The sequence below is a fragment of the Porites lutea genome, chromosome 10 (genome assembly GCF_958299795.1).
Source record: "Porites lutea chromosome 10, jaPorLute2.1, whole genome shotgun sequence".
NCBI lineage: Eukaryota > Metazoa > Cnidaria > Anthozoa > Scleractinia > Poritidae > Porites > Porites lutea.
Genome location: NC_133210.1, coordinates 32,173,751 through 32,193,865, shown reverse-complemented (window position 1 = coordinate 32,193,865; position 20,115 = coordinate 32,173,751). Strand labels below are relative to the sequence as shown.

Genomic DNA, 20,115 nt, shown 5'->3' with positions numbered 1-20,115 from the left:
ATTGTTAAAATAGAACAATCTCAAAATTTGCATTTGTTAAATATAGTAATTTGATACTCTCTCATTTATACGTGGTGAATATCGCCAGATTTATTTCCATAGCAGTTCACAAAGAAATCGTTCTTTTTATTCATAAAGGTAGTTGATTCTTATCACTTTAACTTTTCTTGTCGTAACTTTGCCACTATGATTTGTGTATCATGTACTTTATTTTCTTTCATGTTTAATAATTTTTTGCGTGCAAATTAAAAAAAGCGTCGAGCTTACAGTCAACTCTCCACGCTTCAACAAACCATCTAATATTTTACACGTCCCCTGTTTTGTTGGACTTAAAACTGCTAGCATTTAAACAGGGTCTTTTATGTATTTGTTATTTATTTAGGAAATATGTAAAGCAAGTGGCTAAGCACCAAAAATTACGCATTTCTGGGAATAATTTCTTTTTACATAACACATCCACGTCTGATTTGTCTGAACAAAAAATACCGTAAAATTCTGAAAATAAGCCCCTCCAAATATAAGCCCCCCAAACCGGTAACGTAAAAAACCCTCCATTAAATCGCCTCCTCCAAATATAACTCCCCTGGGGGCTTGAAATTGGAAAATTGCCCTCAAATACAAAGTATAATAAAGCAAAAACAGTAAATTTTCTTCCAACTATATCGATTTTGAAATGCAAATTTCCCTCCATAGATAAGCCCCTCGAAAAGGGCCTTTTAAAAATTATAAGTCCTGGGGCTTATTTTCGGAATTTTACGGTAACTGTACTTCATTGAAATTTAGCCGGAAAATCTTGAGTAGTAGATGGAGAAGTCTCCGATCTCTGACGCTTAATGAAACCCCTGTCATAGCAAGGTAAAATAGAGGTAACACAAAAAAATATTATTAGGATAGTGTGATGTTCATTCCCAATATCAACTGTTGTCCCCATAGCAAAGCTCCCATGTGCACAGCAGAGCATTATGGGTAATAAAATTTGGTTATCTATCCTCTCATGAAATTTTGGTTGTGATTAAAATGTTCTTATGTCCACCGCGACACATAAATCAGATGGGAACACCAAGTGTTAAATTTGAAAGACACAAATTATTGGAATGAGTTTTTGACAACTGGAGACACGTATTTCAAAACTGGAAATTGTTGATTTTTTAATATAATATTTTCTTTGTCAGATTAATTTAGGGTTGAAAACCATTTAATAATATTAAGAATTTTATTCTGTCTGATAGATATACAGGTTTAGAATCAAGTGATGTAGAGATGAGCACTCAGGAAGGTAACCATTTGAAACTGTTGATGGACAAGTTACATGAGAAGAATAGGGAAATCAGGAAGTTGATTACAGACAATGAAGTAAATGAAGCAGATGAAAGCGGCAGTAGCAGTGGAAGTGGTGGCCAAGGTAACTACCTTTACTCTGTGTAAGCAAAACTGTAAATGTCATCTTTAAATGCCATTATTTTGCCAAGATCAAAATTCCAAATTCTATATTCTTCATAATTCTTAAAAAACAAAAAGTACTATCCCTAAGCAGTGTGGAAGACATTTCATTTTTCCCTAATTGAATCGTCTATAATCATGATTCATAAGTTGTAATAAACAACTTTCTTTCTACCTCTCCATAGAAAATGGAAGTGCTGATTGTGTTGAGGATGATGAAGATTGTGGTAGTGGAGGCGGATGGAGTGGAAATAAAATCAACAATGAAATCACTGAAGAAGATTCAAGTGAGTAATTAGTAGATTCTGCTAGCAGATAATCTGTCAGCTGACATTAAAGTCTTTATTACTATAATGTCTTTCAGCAAAAGACTCAGATGTCTACCTAGTCAATGGCACCAAAGAACCAAGCAATGAGGTTGACGATACACAGGGTGGTGGTGTTCCCAATGCTTCACAATCTGGGAATGTACTAGCTCAAGGGAACGTGTCGTCACACTTAGCCAGCTGCCTGTTTAATATACTAGCTCTGCTTTTATTTTTGTTGCTCATCAGAAATTGGTAGTCATAACTGGGAAAAAAATTGTGGTTTTTCGTCAACAATGTTAGGAGGTGTAAGCCTTTTATTATAATGATCTTATTATTACGGGATAACACTGCAGACAAACATCATCCTTAGAATTAACACCGTAGGAAAGTCAAGGAAGGTAACCGTATGAATGCAATAGGTTGCAAACTCTTTTACTTCTAAAATATATATATGTGTCCACAGACTTGTTTTTCAGCAGTAACAAGGGTTGATACTTTTTATTAAATTCTAAACCTGTTATAATGTATCTCTAGCTTTATCATTGGTTCATTGGATCTTGGTAATGATTTTATTTCATAGTTTCACCTTTTTGGGAAATGAGGTGCAACAACAGTGAACTCAGACTGATACCCTGAAGCCTGCTCAATTACTGAGGGTTTTTTTTTAATTAAATGAAAGTAGGTGAAAACAAAGAATGAGACGAATTTAATAATGCAGTTTGCCTTTGTTTGATACCAGTTTGATTATAGCCAACTCATAACCATTGCGGGCCCGAGGGAAAATATTATTGTTAAATACTTACAGGACTTGTGGATGTGACATGTGTTAATAAGTTTTCCACTCTGAGTCATTAGCTGGGTGGTTACTTTTTTGGGTGATAATGAAAGGATAGTTGCATTTTTCTTGGCTCAGAAGTTAGTGCTTGACAAATATTTAATTTTGTATGATGGTCACACATGAAGACATATTTTGTTTTGTGAAGCAACAGGCAATAACACTTCATGTAATTTAGAGCTTTTGGTTTTAAACTCTAAAACAAGAAGTTGGTTCACTTCTAAATTAAACTTTTAGATCTCTTGCTAGCGACATTTAAGGCAAAGGCTTTTGGTTGCATATTTTTGAAATCAAAAGGCTGCTAAACTTGACCTTCACGCTTGGACCCTATACAGATGATTCTTGTAATTTTATTGCCAATATATCTAAATTAGTCTACTTGTTGGCCTGTTTTTTTTAAAAAGGAATTACAAATACAGGGCTCAAAAAAGTCCTGTCTGGATGTTGTTCTTGCGTGACAAGTTACTTTTTAAGTTGCTCATTTGCCCAGTAGTCAAAGGGTCTAACAATCAAGAAAAGTGTCAGAGCTGAGTTGCTTGTCCAAAAGTCACACTGGAATTAAAGGTTTTTTTAGCCCTGCCAATGGCCAATATTTATAGTTTTGTCTCTTTTCTAAGTAGACCAGACATATTTAAGAAACACACTTCTTCAGCCTTAACAAAAAAAATTGCCATTGTTGTCAATTATGAAATGTTATATTTTGGATACAAATTATGGGCTAATAACTTATATTCATTGATTAAATATTAAAGCAAATGAAGGCTGAAGTGAGCATTTCAATAGATATTATTTTCATTTGTGAAGCTGTTCGTAGTTGTCACATCTTTTAGTTATCCATAGTTGTATCATGGTAGGTTATTTGACTGAAAAGTTATTGTTTATGTGTGTGTAGAAAGTGTTGCTTTATTACCATTTTGTTCATAATGTACAGATTATCAAAGGCTCTCTTTTCGCTATTTCAAAGCATTGTCTTATAAGACTATTTACACTACATTATCTTAATCATGTATAGCAGAGCACATCAGATTCTTCCAGATGTATGGTACATGTCATTAGAATCTTTACTATGAATTTTATGTGTCCCAGCTTCACATTGCTTTAGAATTCAAGGGGGAACATGATTGGAAAATAGGGTGGAAAGAGAGATTGAAAATTCAGGCTACAACACAATTATGTCTACTTTAGCCACTACCAGGAACATGCCTTTAATGCTTCAAAAACACAAAACTAGCAATGTTTGAGTTTCTTCTTGTAGAAATTTGATGCTGTAAAAGTAACTGTAAATACTATTAATGTATAGTAAAGCAGTAAACATTTTACACACTGTGAATCCTCTTTCAAGTGCTCTCAAAAAACTTCCCTCAGAAATGAAACATACCAGTACAAGTTTCCCTGCCATTTTTACTTTCAGACTAATAAACAATAGGCAGTTGACTAATACTTTATGTATTGATTTTTATGGTGAAATTTTTTATACATCACTCCAATGCCTCTGACAGTCACTTTAGTCTGAGTCTTCCTCCTGTCTTACTAGTAACCCAAGTGTGCTTGAAGAAAGTAAAACCTCCCCCTCAAAGGGTGGGGCTTAAAGGAGGATTTACGATAATTATGGTAGTTTCATTATTTGCTCGTCAACGTTTATTAGAGTAAGTATGGTTTATCGGTGTATGTATTAAAATCCAAAAGAAATTAGCGGCATGATTTTAAACATTGTAAATAAATGTTAGTTTCAGTAATATTATTTGTGTTGTACCGATTGTTTTATGTTTTTGCAAGTATGAATTGGATGTGTTCCTTTGAGATGATCAGGGGTCAATTTAATAAAAAAATTACAAGTGTAGTTTACAGTGTGGCCATTGTTTTCAACTCTGAAAACAATAGCTACACTTGTAAAAGTGTTTTTAAATTGACTCCAGGATCAGTGATCCAAGATCACTGATTGGATCATGTTGCATCAAATGAACCTATGAATCCACTCTGAACGAGGATTCATCGGTTTATTTGATCTACCATGATCCAAGTGATCTCGGATCACTGATCCATATCTGGATCATCCCAAACGAACGCACCCTTTTACGATTTATGCAGTTTATGTAATAAGGTCTCGGAGACTGTCAGGCAGAAAACCTTTGCGAGCCTTAACAAGACACAAGCTGAGTGAACAACACTGATGCAATAACCAGTGGTGGAAGGTTAAGCGATAGAGGATAGCCACGAAAACCCACAATAGCTATTTTACTGGTATCTTCACCTGGGGTGGGAACGGGAAAATAGATAGCAAAAGTAAAATAGTAGTACTGTAATGAATTTTTTGGCCCTATTGACCACCCTGTTTCATCTCAAATTGGGTCAAACATAAGAAGATCAGAAGTTAGCAAGAAATGCAGGGGTTTCAAATTGAAGGGGGTAGAGGAAAATAACTTGAATGGTGTACAAGAGAGGATGGAGGGGATACTCTCCCTCCCACATTTCCCTTTGTGTACTTGCCACGCCCCAGGGAGATTACCTTAATCACAAGTGCAATATTTAGATTTGCCCCTTGAACAGGGTTATATAGTAAGGAGTTTTGAAAACGTTTTGGGCGATTGCTTGGTGTTGCAGATTGGTGCAATTATCACAAAACGACTTAATACAAAAGACTGAAAAGACACCATCAGTGAACAATACCCACACCACAACATACAAACAAATCAACAATGGTTCTGATCCTGTAACACAAAGATGGGTACAATCACAAAATGACGTTATACCAAAGATTGAAAAGACGGACCATTCATTAATCTGCCCACCTACCCGTCCCCTAAGCCAACACTTTGCCCTAAGTGAGAAGTAAGTGTTAATGTCGGCTTAGGGGAGGGGTAGGTGGGCAGTTTCCCGAAACATCAACACTTTGCCCTTCACCAATGGGTAAAATAAGGGCTTTTGTGGCAGTACCCCACAAACGCGTGTCTAAATGCCCACCCCAAACAACAAACAGAACAAAACAAAACACAACAAGGACAAACAACACCTTAAACCAGACGTCAGTTTCTTTTCAACCCATGAAACAAAAATTCAATCAATCCTTGAAACCACAAATGGGTAGTCCTTTTAATGATAAATGTGAACAGTTTTCACAACGTAGTTTTACAACAAGAGACCCATTTCATGTCACAATAGAAAAGTATTATAAATTAATAAAAACTTTGTATCAGGGGCAAAAAGAAAGGTGAGGTTTTTTCACAAGTTCTTTTCAATGTTTCAAACCTTAATAGTGACATACATCTCTTTTTATGTTGTAGATAGATGTAATAAATGCATAATCCAAAACCTTCTGCTTTCAATATAAAAGCCAAACCAAACGATTTGTTGATCTGGTTCTGACCTTAAAGTACTTTAATTTCATCGCACTGGTTTCTCCCAATCACCCACTAGCTAAGAAGACCTTACTTATGTGGATAGTCTGTAAGCAAGCTCTCCAAATTGAGTTACAAGCAAGGCAATCCACAAGAGATTGGATGAGCAAGAGGGCTGGGGAATCCCCAGCTCTCAGTCCCCTTTTGCATGCTGCTGATTGGCACCTTTCTTTTGATATCCCAAAATTGAGACCTTGCTGGCAGGCTACTGTGAATAAGGAATTGAAAGAGTGCCTTGGTGGATCAAGGCCCTCTACAAGAAACATGGTTTCCTCACAGAGATTTTGAAAACCTGTTTCTGTTACCCAACACTATTTCTGTTGAGCAATGTAGAAATTATATTAAACATGATGCGACTATTCTACAAGATAAAGGTTTTTTAAAACCCTTGTTTAACAATGACACAAGTATTGTTAGATTTGACAAAAAACCTGTTCACATAATTCTTGATGGGCAAACTTGACTGAGGCCTCGTGCTCAGATTTTTTTTTCAAATACATATGCAGCACTTCCAAGGTTGCAAACAAAATGTTCACAGTAATAATTTATATTATTGTGGATTAGTAAATTTTTTTTCAGGAGATTCTCTGACAAAATAAGCCCCTTCCAAAACATGTATAATTGTTTGGTAAAAAAATACACTTCGGATATCAACATAATAATAAATGCCACAAGCTAACCCCATTTGTGAAACTGGTCACCACTCAAACCTTTCCCCGCAAAAAATTTCAAACCTCTCAACTACACATGGTTCTCTTGGTAATAATGCAACCAAACTTCAAACAAAATGAAGACACTGAGGTCTTGACTGAACATACACATAATTAAGTATATGCCATTTATGCAGGCTTTTCATTAGAAGGGTCAAAAACTAAGCAGGGGTCAATTTCATAAAACTTTGACATGTGTAATTTACAAGTGTAGCTATTGTTTGAGAGTATGAAAACAATAGCCACACTAGTAAATTAGCCCAGCTCTCAATCCATAAAAGTCATAAAGTACCTTGTAATGCTGTTTGTCACACTACAATTTGGTTGTTGTATTTTTTTTTTTTTTTTTGGGGGGGGGGGGGGGGACGCTTAGTCAACTTGTGACATTTATGTTTTTCAAAAGATAAGTATCACAAATGACCGTAGTCAATTTTTGGGAAATTCATGGTTGCTATGTCTGAAGTATTGTCTTTCAAAAGTAATGGTTTTTGTAAATTCCCACCCTCTTCAAGGGTTTGAAGGTTACTAGGAATGTAGCCTACAGAGTTGCCTGTGTTGCACACGTTCTTACCCTTCTGTGCTATTCAAATAGTTTAGATGAGTGCGTGGGCTGGCTGCAACGCAGGCAACCTGCATAGCAGGTGCTTGAAAGTAATGGCGCAAGACGAATGGAGCAGGCTTCTGCGAATGCAGCAAAATTGCAAGTTTCTTCATGCTGCCTCAAACCTAATGGTGTTTCTCATTTCTTCTTGCCCAAACCATATTTTGTTCTTGTAGCTAACATGATGTATTGGTACTCTATATACACAATATTATTGAATAGTTTGCATGTCTTGCAAACCATATGTATATTAGTTTAGCAGACATATTCATCCTTCTTCTGGATTTTCAAATAAAAATGAATTTATACAAAAAGTTATGTCTTCACTCAGTCAAAGGCAAGCTTAAAAATTTACAAATTAATTTACATTTTGTTGTGACAACTTTCTGTAAAAAATAATCCCCTGGAAATAAAAGCTTGTTAATGTTCACTCTTAAATTTATAGTTGCCCCCTTTGGGAGTTTGAGTGTGGCAAGACTTTTGCAGTGTACTGTACTATATCAAGTGACCAATGTTTCATGGGCAGTCGGTATAAAACTATACTGCAAATCCTCTTTCTGTGGACACAATTATTGTAATATATGTGTTCCAATCTAGTTATGCAATTAGAATGCCCAGGAAGGCCCAAAGCAGAGAGACTAAAAGCCACACTTCTGCATGATGCTGGGTTGCAATATTCCTTCGTTTTCCAGGACTGGGTTTCCCAATTCCTCCACCAAGCTTATCATCACCCGCTGGGTCATCATCAACTATACCATTAGTATCTGGATTGTCAGTGACAGTTTCTGTCATCTCTGTAATCTCATTTACTCCACTCGCTTCATCTCCACTACCACTACCGCTACCACTCCCTGATCCACTAACATCGTTGTCTATGATTTCTTCTCCATTTATGGCTGCATTCAACTGATCTGTTATTTCTTTAAGTTTGACAATTGCTTGGCGTACTTCTGGTTTCAAGTCTTCTGAGATGTCATTCCCTCCATCTTCAGGGCTTGTGTAACTAAAGGTATAGAGAGGTGTCACAATATTTTAACCCTTTAAGCCCCAGTATCCACATACAAATTCTCCAAACTGATCTCCATACATTTCCTTAAAGAATTAGTTGAGAGAATTTGATGATACATCAAGGCTTTTCCTCTTGGGTGATCATTTTATTAATTCTCATAACTTATCTGTTGACAGTGTATGGATATTGTGTGGAGAAAATTGATCTTGGTCACTATTGGGACTTAAAGGGTTACTATGGCAAAGCATTATGTCAAAATGAGAGGGGAGCTGTTAATTTGGGTAGCAGTATCAAGGAGGCAGGTCAGTGCATATTCCCTCCAGGGCTAGCATATTCAAAGCTGGGCTAAGATAGTCAAAGGCTAGTGCAAAACTTGTATTCACAAATGGAAGCACAAAAAGCCAATTCATTTTTTATTCTTTTTGTCTACAATACCATGATTGGATGCTCTATCAAAGAAAATGTTTTTTAAACAAAATATAAAGAAACCAGGTTACAATTTAACCCTGGGTTAGCACTAATCAGCCTCTGGACTGGTTCCAGAAAGTAATGATCATTGGTTGAAAATTAAAAACATTTGGGCATAAAAGACAACATAAAACCACTGTAAATTAATGTACAAAGCTGTTGGGTGGATAGTGGTTATACCAGCAAAGTATGTTTGCATATTTTGTCAACTGATGCAATTTTCTCATCAAACACACAAACTAAACTGTACTATTAAGGATGTGAAATTTGTAAGGACAAAAAATAAGGGAAAGGCTATGCATTCAAAAGCTGGAATCTGTTCAAATTAGTTCATACCAGTAATATTTTTCTTTCAAGAATGTTTAAATTGCTTACCTCCCTTTGCCAACACCATTCCAACAATCAGACTTCTGTTTGACAGAAATGTCACCACAAACATTATCTGGAAGAGTGCTCCAAAAGTTATCTGCGGCTTTCATTTTTGATTTGAAACTGCCTGTCAGTCTAATGATCAGAAAGAAAAATAGATAATTGAATTGTGAGTATAAGAACCAAAAACAGTCCTCAACTAGTAAAAGAATAACACTAAGAAATAACTGAATAAACAGAGCTGTTTTTACTCTGCACTAATTTTAATTCTACCACTGCCATTGGGAGGAGGGGTATAAAGTTTTCAGTTTTGCTGTTTGAGCTATTTTTGGAGGTTGCTGGGGAGGTGGAGTCTCAAAAAATTTAAGTATTAGCCTAAACTAAAATTTCCAAAGGGATAGGGGGTGGGAGTGAATGGACATGTTTTGAACAACAATTGTATGTTTTTTTATATTTGTTATATTTTTTTTTTCATCATCACCAACAACCAGGGTTGTCAGAAAGTTTGAAATAGATGGCTGAGTTGTCAAAGTAACCAGCCAGTCCAGGGATATTTTATTTAAAAAACACCATCTGTAAAGAAATGCCAAGCAGAGTAGCTGGCCGATACTAACCAAGTAAGTGGTGATTTTTGCTGGCAGCCAGCTACTTTTGACAACCCTGAACAACCCCACTACAAAGTGAGTAACAGCAACATGCAGTTTAGCCACATAGATATGACATTTTCAACATTCAGATGTCATATTTTGAAGACTGGTGACCTGGCTTTGTGCTTTTCACACTCAGATGTAACGTTCAACCATTAAACTATTTCATAAAAGGAACAGTAATTACTTGTCAAAGCTGCCCTTTGAAGAATCCGTTCTTGCTAATGTCATTAAATCACTATTTCTTCTATGTCTATTGCTTCCTTCAATGAAAAAGTCATCTGTAGATCTCCTTGATACCCTTGGATTACCACACTCCGAAGCTTGGAAGACCTACAAAAACAGCACAGATGAACTATGCTTTTGAACATGTACCTTTAACCCTTTAAACCCTAAGATCAAAATTTGAATTCTCATTTGTTGTCCCTATTCACTTACTACAGAAGTAGTGGTGAGAAGTTGATAAAATATCAAGCAAATTCATCATGTGTGATCAGGTCTGTAATTCTCATGACCACTCTGTTTTACAAAGCATTGATATTACAAGGAGAAATTTGATGCTGATCACTCTTAGGGCTTAAAGGGTTAAACAAGCCTCCTTATGTCAAGAATTTATAACTGCCCATAGTGCAAGAAGCTGAGGCTGGTTTGAAATCCTAAAGCAAAACATACTGATTTGGGCACACGGACAAAATAAATTTCTTGAAAAAAAACTTTTTTGTCACAGCCTCTAGCTTAAAGAAGCAGACAACAAGTGGAGTCACACATTGCAAACAGAGTTGAACTCTTTGGAGCTCTTCAAATTTCATGACTTTTTCCATGAGTTCTTAAAGTTTGCCACCACCTTAGGTTTAGCTGTCACTAAGAAAATTTACAAACACATACTTGCGTAATTGTTTTAGGGTATTTTTTTACCCATCTAAGTTTAAAAGACACTGTAAAATGAGCATTTGCTCTTGAAATTTTGGTCCGCATAGCAAGTTATGAACTGCAAATTGACCAATTGCATGGCAAAGACAGACTTAGCCATATAATAAATTTAATTTATCTTTTGCAAGCATTTTCTTAATTCTCATGACCACTGTTTTTTATAGCACTGATAGTATAAGAAGCAGATATACAATGCTAATCACTCTTATGCAGGGGCGGATCTAGGGGGAGGGTGCAGGGAGTGCGCATTCCCCCCCCCCCCCCCCCTGAGATGACCTGCGGTTTTCTAAAAGAACTGGTATTCTGCAAAAAAAAAACTATGTGGTTTATTAGTGTTGAAGTAGAGCAAGAGAAAAGTGCACCCCCTCCTAAAAAAAATCCTGGATCCACCCCTGCTTATGGGCTTTAAGGACCAAGCACAGTGTTGTGGAAACCTCTTAATAAAATGCCAAATACATTTGGTATGCTCTTTACTATCTTGGCTTCAGTTTAATAGGCAAAACAAGAACAAAACTTTTCAGCGAACCAAATAGTCCATTTCCTTACCTTTTTCCTCACTTCTTCCGTCTTTTGTTTATCCTGAAAGTTCATGATTCCTAGAGAAATCTTGAAGTTTAATCCAGAAATCACATCTTGGATGTTGGTAGGACCAGTTTGTTTCTCCAAGAGGTCATTCAAAGCTGCCATGTAGCTCTGCCATAGGGTGTTTACTCTGGTGATGTCCACTAGACAACTTTTATGTACATCAGTGCAAAACTTATAACACGGTTTCAAGGAAGTCATTGCTTTGCACCATGAACAATACTTTAGTTTGACAAGGTGATTCTTACAGTTTTCAGAAGCAGAAACAGCCCTTTTGAGCATGTGAATAACATCTCGACCATCAAAGAGAGCTTTGGAAAAAGTTCTGGCATGGATTAACACTTTCCTTATTTGTGGCTTCAGTTTTTCTGGCACATCTCCAAATGGTCGCAACTCATCAACTCGTCGCGATACGCAGCTAAGGTATGACTCAGTAAACGTGTACTGAGTGTTCATTATCTGAAACATGCGACCCATAAGCTTGGTGAAAAATGTATCCATTATGCCATTGATGTCAGAACCAGTTGTTCCCCTGTAATAACTTGTAAGGTCCACAAAAAAGTCCATGAATAATTGTTTGTTTTTCTCATAGTGCATGCCATAAATCCTTGTGAACATTGAGTCTAAGTCCTGCTGAGACTCCTTGATGAGTTCCTGGAAGTAATCTGATGAAAGTGAAAAAGAAACAATGGAGGTCAGAGACAAGCTGATGTAGCTGCACCTTTCCAGCAGAGCCTCTATCTCGCTTGCTCAATTTTGGCATACTCGAGAAAGGCTTTGCATGAATTGAGTAAGATCCTTATGGAGCATGTGTGGCATGTCAGGCCTCAAAATAATGGCTGGTCAACAGACAATGTCCGGGCTGATTGGGGAGTTGGCCAGTCAACCTTTCACCTTGCCAGTCAGGTTGGCCAGTCACACTGGATCATATTAAAAATGAAATGAATTAAAATTTCCACGCTGCTCTTCACGCTGTACTTCCGGTCACAAAATTGAAAATATTTTCACTTTTATTAGTTAAGCAACAACTAATTGGAAATACACAATGCCAGTTTTGGTTTATTGGCACTTGTTTTAAGAGTTACATTTAGCCTTATCAATTTGACCTTCCAGAAACGATACTTGACCAAGCTAAAATGAATTTGGCCAGTCATCGTGTCCAGAGACTCTCGAGAAATTATTTTGAGCCCTGCATGTTACTAGGATATAGTTTTGAACCCAGCCCAGGAAACAAAGAAAGTCAGTTTTACAGCTTGCCATAATTCATGCAAGCTGTAACTAGTCTGTATTAGCCCAAAAGTAATAACTCCCCACAACGCTTCATATGCCCATTGGGCAAGTTAGGAATAGAATAGACTAGCCTGATAGTAAAGTCAACAAGCCTTGGGCTGTTGGACACAACTTTCTTTGCACGTTACAGGCCTAATAGCTGTGTGCTTGCTACAGTGGGTTCAGTTTTGACCATTACTTTATCAATGAAAGGGATAATAATATCTTTGGCTCGAAGATATTAGCACTTGAGTGCTACACTGTAAATTCGAGGGTAAATAAAGTTTATTGATTGATTGATTGATTGACTTGCAATAGAAAAAAACAGTTTGATGATAGAAAACAAATTGACTAGTCTGGAAGTTTGGGCTGCAGTGACCTCAAGGGCTTGACGCAATTCAGACAGACCCTACTTTTCTCCTATTCACTCAAGAAGGCAAAAAAAGGCTCTGCTCGCAAGGTGCTGCAGGTGCTTTGAAAAAAAATTGTATGATATGGCATACAGAATTGACATGTCATTTAAATACGTAAAGGTCTTAATTGTAACAGAACAATAATATGAATTATGAAGTGATTGCTGTGCTCTAGCAGAGCCCGGTGGCCCCTGGCGCCTAACTTTTGCTCTCGGGCGACTAGGAAATCTTAGCTTTTTCATACAAATCATATGCTGGGCATCCTAGATTTTACGGTTTCAGAGCACTGGGCTCCCTTCAATTTGCCTTAGAGCACAGCCTTGTTAAGGTTCAAAAGGGAGAAGAGCAGATTCTATAAACCAAGAATAACACATAACTCAAGCCAGGATTCAACAAAAAACCTTTACATCACCCCAAATAACTAATTTTATTGCATGGTTTCTGTCATTGCTTGTTTGGCAATTATTCCCATGACCTACCAGAATGATTCAGGGTTTTTCTTTCTTGTGCAAATTAAGGTCTTTGGTATTTAAACCTCACTGGCATTACCAAGACATGAAAGAAAATTCAATTACAGTACAGGACTCAAACTCAGTTAATGAGAGTTATAGATGTTCTTTGAGGATCGGTAATGCATGATTATGTGTCCAATACTGAAAGGCAGTTTACCCCTTCTGGCCAATATCTATGTTTTCTCAGAAATAAACTTTTAAGGAGTTAAAAACTGCTAGAGAGACTTGACTGCTTGGAGGGCCAGTTTTGGAAAATTACACAACAATACATACACCACAAGCTATAGAAAATGAATTTCCCACAATCAATTTTTCATGACAGTGAATTGTACGCTAGTAGTATTCATTGATATCCAAATGCCAGAAAATAAAGATGTCTGGCAAACCAGACAAGAGCAGGTGATGACAGTATGACCATATTTCGGATGGGTTGCGATCATTGAAATGGCTTCCTATTAGAGAGAAACTCATTCTAAATGACGCTACTATGATGCACAAATGTATTAACAAGCTTGTTCCAGACTATCTTGCTGATATGTTTAAATCACGTTCTCAAGTCCATAATAGACAAACTCGATCATCTGGTGCTTTGGATATACCTTTATGTCGCCTGTCAACAGGGCAGCGCTCCTTTGCTTTCAGAGGAGCCAAACTCTGGAACTCCTTGAATGATAACATTAAGTCCTTAAAATGCCCCAGGAATTTTAGACGTCATCTTGCAAATGTTTTATTAAGTTGATATATTATATTATTGATATATATTTTGTAATTATAATATTATTGTATTTACATTCTCAATTAATTTATATATTTGTATTTTTTTTATTCTATTGAGCTGAAAAGCCCACTTAGGGAGCATCAATAAAGTGTATGTATGACAAAAGTTGTGTTCAGGGTTTTCATTAAGAATTCTAGTAGATGGAGAAAGGTGTAGTAACTTTATAGGAGAATAATGTGACAGAGGTTCCATGTCTGAATAAAAAATAGTCATAGGCTTCCGAACGTTAGCTGGCGAATTCTGCCCTGAGTAAACGGAGAGTTCTCTGATTTCTGATGCCTAATTAACACTCTGTGTGTTGGAAATTGTGTACAAGCATGATATACAGCTGCCATATTAGCTAAAAATTAGGTACAAGATTACATCAGTCATGTGATTTAGAATTTTGGTCCACTCTGTGAATACAAACAATACTGTAAGCAATATTTATAATGTATACAAATATTAAGTTGTTTTGTGTTTGACAATTTAATTTTCTTTCGGGCATATGTTAATAATTAGGCTTATTGGTAGTGCAGAAGTGCTGTGAAGATGAAACTTGAATTGGTGAAACTCAGTTTGAATCAAACATAATCAAAAATAATGATTTATTCAACTGAATCCAAATGACAAATTTACTTGGATATACACACAAATATCCAAAAGGAAATGATGCTATACTAGCAATAGATTACAATATTGTTGCTCCAAATTTTTTTTATTGTCATCATCATGATCATCTTTGGACTGGGCACTTTTAGCTTTTTCATAGAAATCCTATGCTGGGCAACCTTGATTTTTCCTTTTGATTTTTCTTAGTGCACAGCCTCAATCAATTTCACTGAGTTTTAAACTTGGTAAAAAAAATTGATTAAAAAAGCACGTCACTTCTTAGCAACTAAATTTAAGATGACAAGCTAAAGACTACATCATTGTTGAAGCAGAAACGCCTTATGCTTTGAAAAAAAAAAACTGTCACTTTGCAAAAACAATATACTACACAGTGATCTAAAAATAATTATATGACATTATTAGTAATTCTGGTTTTGCATGAAACTGTAAGAAATGTTACTAAGGTTGCTGTTTCATTGTGAATCACATTTTTTAAATATAGAAAACATATCCGGTGTTTTCTAAATAAACTTGCTCGGATCAAAACACCAAAACAAAAAACAGAATTTGTTTCAAAATTCAAAATAATAATGATTATGATTTGTTAAGAACCTACTGAATAAAGAATTTTTCATCTGTATCCATGGTTGTCAGCAATGGCTGGTTGCCACTGGATACTACCACCAGCTTGCTGTCTTTGGCCAGCTACTCTGACACGCTATTACCCTGATAAGCCAAATAAGCACCCCCCCCTCTCCCCCACCTCAAATGGGCTTGAAAAAAATAAGCTGTCTGGGAGGCTTTATAGAGGATTTAAGGTGATGTAATAACCCATGTTTGATATATTAAAATTCTAACATGACTCCAAGGCTTTCTGGTCATATTTGGTTTGGTTTTCTATGTGCTTAAGTCTCTTCTGGCAATTGTGAGAGAGTGGACTTGTGGAAAATTTGCATTTTTGACCCTAAAACCTGGGAGTCATGTTAGAATTTACATGAACCTAAGGTTGACTATTCATTGACATAATAGCTATCATTTATAGATTATCAAAAACTAAATGAATAAAGAAAACCTTAGCTGAATAGGGCAAGGGATGGGATCTCCAAGCCATCCACAATTCCCTCCTGGGATTACGAAACAACTATCTGTTAGCAAACCTCATTTTACATCACTGATGAAGTTCAAGCAATTTAAACAAAATATTTAATTTTTAGAAATTGTTACTCTGAGTTTTGGAATTTGCTAAATAATGTTAACTACTAAGAAATGGTGACTTATCCACATACTTTCTTTAACTTCAAAAACTACAGTATAAAGACTGTCATGAAAGGGTTAAATACGTGAAATTCTTTCTCTAGGGATTATCAAGTTTTCTGCACTCCTAAAACACCAAAATTCATAATTTCAATACCATCTAGAATACTTGCGAACATGACACCACAAAATCGTTATTTATTCTACAATTTGTTTGCTTACGAAGGCAAAAAGATTGCAGGTTACCAGCTGTGATTAAAGTTGTGCAAGTATTTTCCATAATGCAAAAGATAACATTCTTCATGTGTCTAGACACTGACAAATTACACTGCAAATTATGATGAATTAGTAATTTCAAGATTTCCACTATAATGGTCATACACAACACAGTGCAAACGTAGCAATATTCAAGGGCTGCTACCATCAGAGGTTCAAAACTCTCCTTTACAGAGTTAGGCATAGAGGAAACTCCACGTTTGTTTCATTTTACTGAAACTGTCCCTGGTTAGATTTCGAAAGTGTGGATGTACGCCAAATGGGTTTTGCTAGTTTAATAAGTGTCCATTTAAACTAAAGATGAGGTGCTAAATTGAAATGCGCCAAGCGAGGACATTTTGACCTCGCCACGCCGCACAACGCTGTAAAGAGCGTGTTTGCATTTCATAATTAGCAATGTGTATTTATAATAATGTGCTTTAATCCAATTAAGTTCCAATTCCGTTAGGCAAGACCTCAAAGAATCAGTAATTTCAGTGAAGTCTTCATGGTTTACCGACACTTTCCTCGAACATGTCGGAATTAGGAAGGCCGCAGCGAGAGTTCACTTCCGCGATTAATCATAAACCTTCTTTGTAACCGACTTATATTCAAGGACCTGACAAAAAAAAACATCAGAATCTCTGATACAAATGGTTGGGCAGTATTTCAGACTTAACAAAGTACAGAAAAATCTAGTACGTCAAAGAAATAGTGTTTAACTACCTAAAAATATCGTTTACATAAAAGTTCACGGCCAATATTTCGCCTATGTTTGGTCGTAAATTACACCTTTGAAGAGTTAAGAATGCGTACTTTCTTCTGATTTCAGATGACAGCGAGTATCTTATCTAAGCAATATAACTCGATATATAATTTGGGTTCATGCACACATTGTTAGCCGAGTAAACCACGAATCCATGAAAACAATCGGAGATTAATAAAAAAAACCAAAGATTTCATCTTTTTTTAATTTAAATGTACAATAGCCCCAGGCGAATGCAACTGTGACAAACAAAACTCATTTTCTAAATTTACAACTCACATCTGATGGTTTTGTCCAACACGATTCAGATAAATGCTGAAGAAATAACAAACTATTCTTGTGACCTCTCGAAGGGGGGTTTTCTAAACGCTTGTTCCATAACATGCTCCCATGTGGTTACTGAACACTGATTTATAAACTTTATTGTTCGCAAACCCACTCAAGACAGCATGACATTCTTCTTGTTTTGCCTCAAACGAGCACGATTCTCGCCCAAAAAATTTCGTGAGGTAGCAAATGTAACATAACACCGACACTTCAAACTTGTGGAAAGACTTTGCGTCGCTCCGACACGCAGATCTGACGAGTTCATTTCAAAATGGCATCGCAGCCTTTTGTGATTAAACTTTCACGCCGTGAAACGTGCAAGCGATTTTAAGGTTTATGAAATGGACGAAAGAAAAGGATTTTTAAGGAAGCGTTCGTTTCATTGTGGTAGATTAACACACGAAATTGATAATTTTTAAGCTTGTTTTCTCCGACATTCCGAAGAGATATGAAGATAAGGTTACATAGCAGTTTTCGAGAGCTATGTTACTTTCAACACTGCCGCAAGTACGTGCAAGTTTACTCATTTCTCATCGATCTTAGATCTACGATTCGCTTTCCTAAATGACCACTAACAAGAAAAAAATTACTTATTTTTTCTTGTTACAGCAATCAGGAGATTAAAGCGAATTGAGCGACAGAAATGAGTGCCGTAATTACTGCTTAAGGCTTGTGGGTAAAAGTATCATAAAAACGCAGTCCTGTTTACTTTTGAGTTTCGGCCAATTTCCTGTGCACCAAATCCCTTTCATTCTATATTAGGCAGGCTGACCTTTACAAACCCTAAAAATGCCAGAGGCGAAATGTTTATACGCTTCATCTAAGAAATAAATCGAAAGCAAAGGGGTAAAAACCGGGAGAGAAAAGCATAATATTACAATAAAACGCAAGCTTAGCTTATTTCACATAAAGCTGGGCTCAACTCGGCATGCACACGCCAAATGAGTCTCCATTAGCGGGTTTTTTCAGTCGCAAACTTAATCCACACTCTTTCACACTTTGTACATTTTACTGCGAACAGCTTACCGTCAAATATTTTGGCCTGGACGCCAAAGAGATTCCCCAATTCTTCAACTTTTTTGGACACCGCTTGATCGAAGTCGCCGCGCGCAAGGCTGGCGAAGCGATCTTCCATTCTTCGAGAGCAGCATTGCTTGCCGTTGTCTTTAGGGCATATAAGAAGGTCATTTCCTAAAAAACAAAATAAAGTTAGCCATATCATCAAATTGAAAGTCGAACTCGCCTAACTACCACCCCATGCAGGGTAATACACCTAAAACAAAATGAGGAAATCACAGAAAAGACCACATATTCATGAAGCACTGCTCTGTTGGTATGGCACTAACAAATGCTTACCATCAACGGCGGATGGAGGAACCTCGCTCTCTGTCAGCCTTTTCGATCTCCACGCGCTTTTCACTGTTGAACACGACAGTTCTTGACCAAAACCAACAGAAAAGCAAACGAACACAACGAGCATCAACCAGAACATGGCCATTGTCGCTGTATTACCAAAATCTCTGAGACGTAATGAACTGTCGGCGGCCCTCAAAACCTCTTCCACAACCGCGAGCTCTGGTTCGCGTTGGTTCAAATCACTGCCTCAGATCCGTTGTCAAACAAGTTCTAAAAGTCAAACAGTAAACGTTTTACTAATTCTTAACAGTAGGAAGGCAGTAAAAAATCACTCTTCCCGCTGTGCTCTGTGATCTCAACGGCGCTAATTGCAAGCCTTGTATTCGTTGACAAGCTTGGACAATTACACTGTGCATTACGTATTCAGAGGCGGGACCTACTTACCGCGAGCCAATCAAAATTCAACTGCATGATTTTCCACAAATCACCCGCCTTATTTATATTTACGTCTTCTAAGCCGACTCTATTCAACACAAATACAATGAATAGAACAATTCTAGAGAAACAACGATTACATCGATCCAAAAAGAAAAAAAGTATTTATTTATTGTTATGAGCTGCCGTCGCAACCAAATCGAGGAGCAACTCTGCTAATTTTCGCAGACCTGAAACAAACTAACTTAATTTTGCTGATAAATAGTTTTGTCAATGTATCAACAACGAAAAAATGTGGACAATGACTATACGCCAAGCCCTTTGTATGAATGAAAAATTACGTATAAGATTTTCGACCCGTAAAAGCAATATTCGTTTTAAAGGTGTTAATGACATTCTTCTTTGTCGTCGAAGTTTATTCCTGAAAACTCCCTTAATTTTTTATGTCTGCGTTTAAAAGGTCTCTTTTATGTTTCAAAAACAGGTGCCATGTACCATTCGGGTTACATAGTTTTTCATCTTGTTTCCAAAAACAGCCATAAACTAACAGAGTTTAATGCGAAAAGATTAACAGGTTTGATTTCTATTGTTTTAAGCACACAACACGGAGGAAGTTATTAACATTTTCTGGATGGCAAAAAAGTGAGCGAAACATTCGAAGCACTTCATTTTTTAGCTGATTTAAAAGATAAAAATGTTTGTAGGTACCTAAAGTCCTCATTTAAGTTTTTTAAAAGCGTTGAAAAGTCATCAAGCACCTGCAGAATTTCGTCGGCGATGAAAAAGGTTTTCTTTTTTGTTCCTGAAAATGATGATGTCATGCATGGTGAACGTGACTTGGGCAAAGAAAATTTAGATGAGGAAT

General features: G+C 36.6%; 2 protein-coding genes across 2 annotated transcripts in view; one reads left to right on the top strand and one right to left on the bottom strand.

Annotated features, from left to right (window-relative positions):
* The window catches only part of LOC140950072 (glypican-6-like), a 9,593-nt gene extending 5,269 nt beyond the window's left edge, over window positions 1-4,324 (top strand). The window contains exons 5-7 of the mRNA XM_073399238.1: window positions 1,230-1,402; window positions 1,626-1,727; window positions 1,805-4,324. Of these exons, the coding sequence (XP_073255339.1) occupies window positions 1,230-1,402; window positions 1,626-1,727; window positions 1,805-2,004 (475 nt within the window). The 3' untranslated portion in view covers window positions 2,005-4,324. The remainder of the gene's footprint in view (window positions 1-1,229; window positions 1,403-1,625; window positions 1,728-1,804) is intronic.
* A 2,720-nt stretch (window positions 4,325-7,044) lies between these two features.
* LOC140949783 (glypican-4-like) lies at window positions 7,045-19,230 on the bottom strand. The gene is made up of 6 exons (XM_073398920.1): window positions 18,816-19,230; window positions 18,486-18,650; window positions 11,259-11,959; window positions 9,970-10,115; window positions 9,142-9,270; window positions 7,045-8,292 (listed from the first exon to the last, which is right to left on the bottom strand). The coding sequence occupies exons 1-6, from the start codon at window positions 18,955-18,957 to the stop codon at window positions 7,887-7,889; spliced, it is 1,689 nt and encodes a 562-aa protein (XP_073255021.1). The 5' UTR covers window positions 18,958-19,230; the 3' UTR covers window positions 7,045-7,886.
* Window positions 19,231-20,115: the final 885 nt, after the last annotated feature.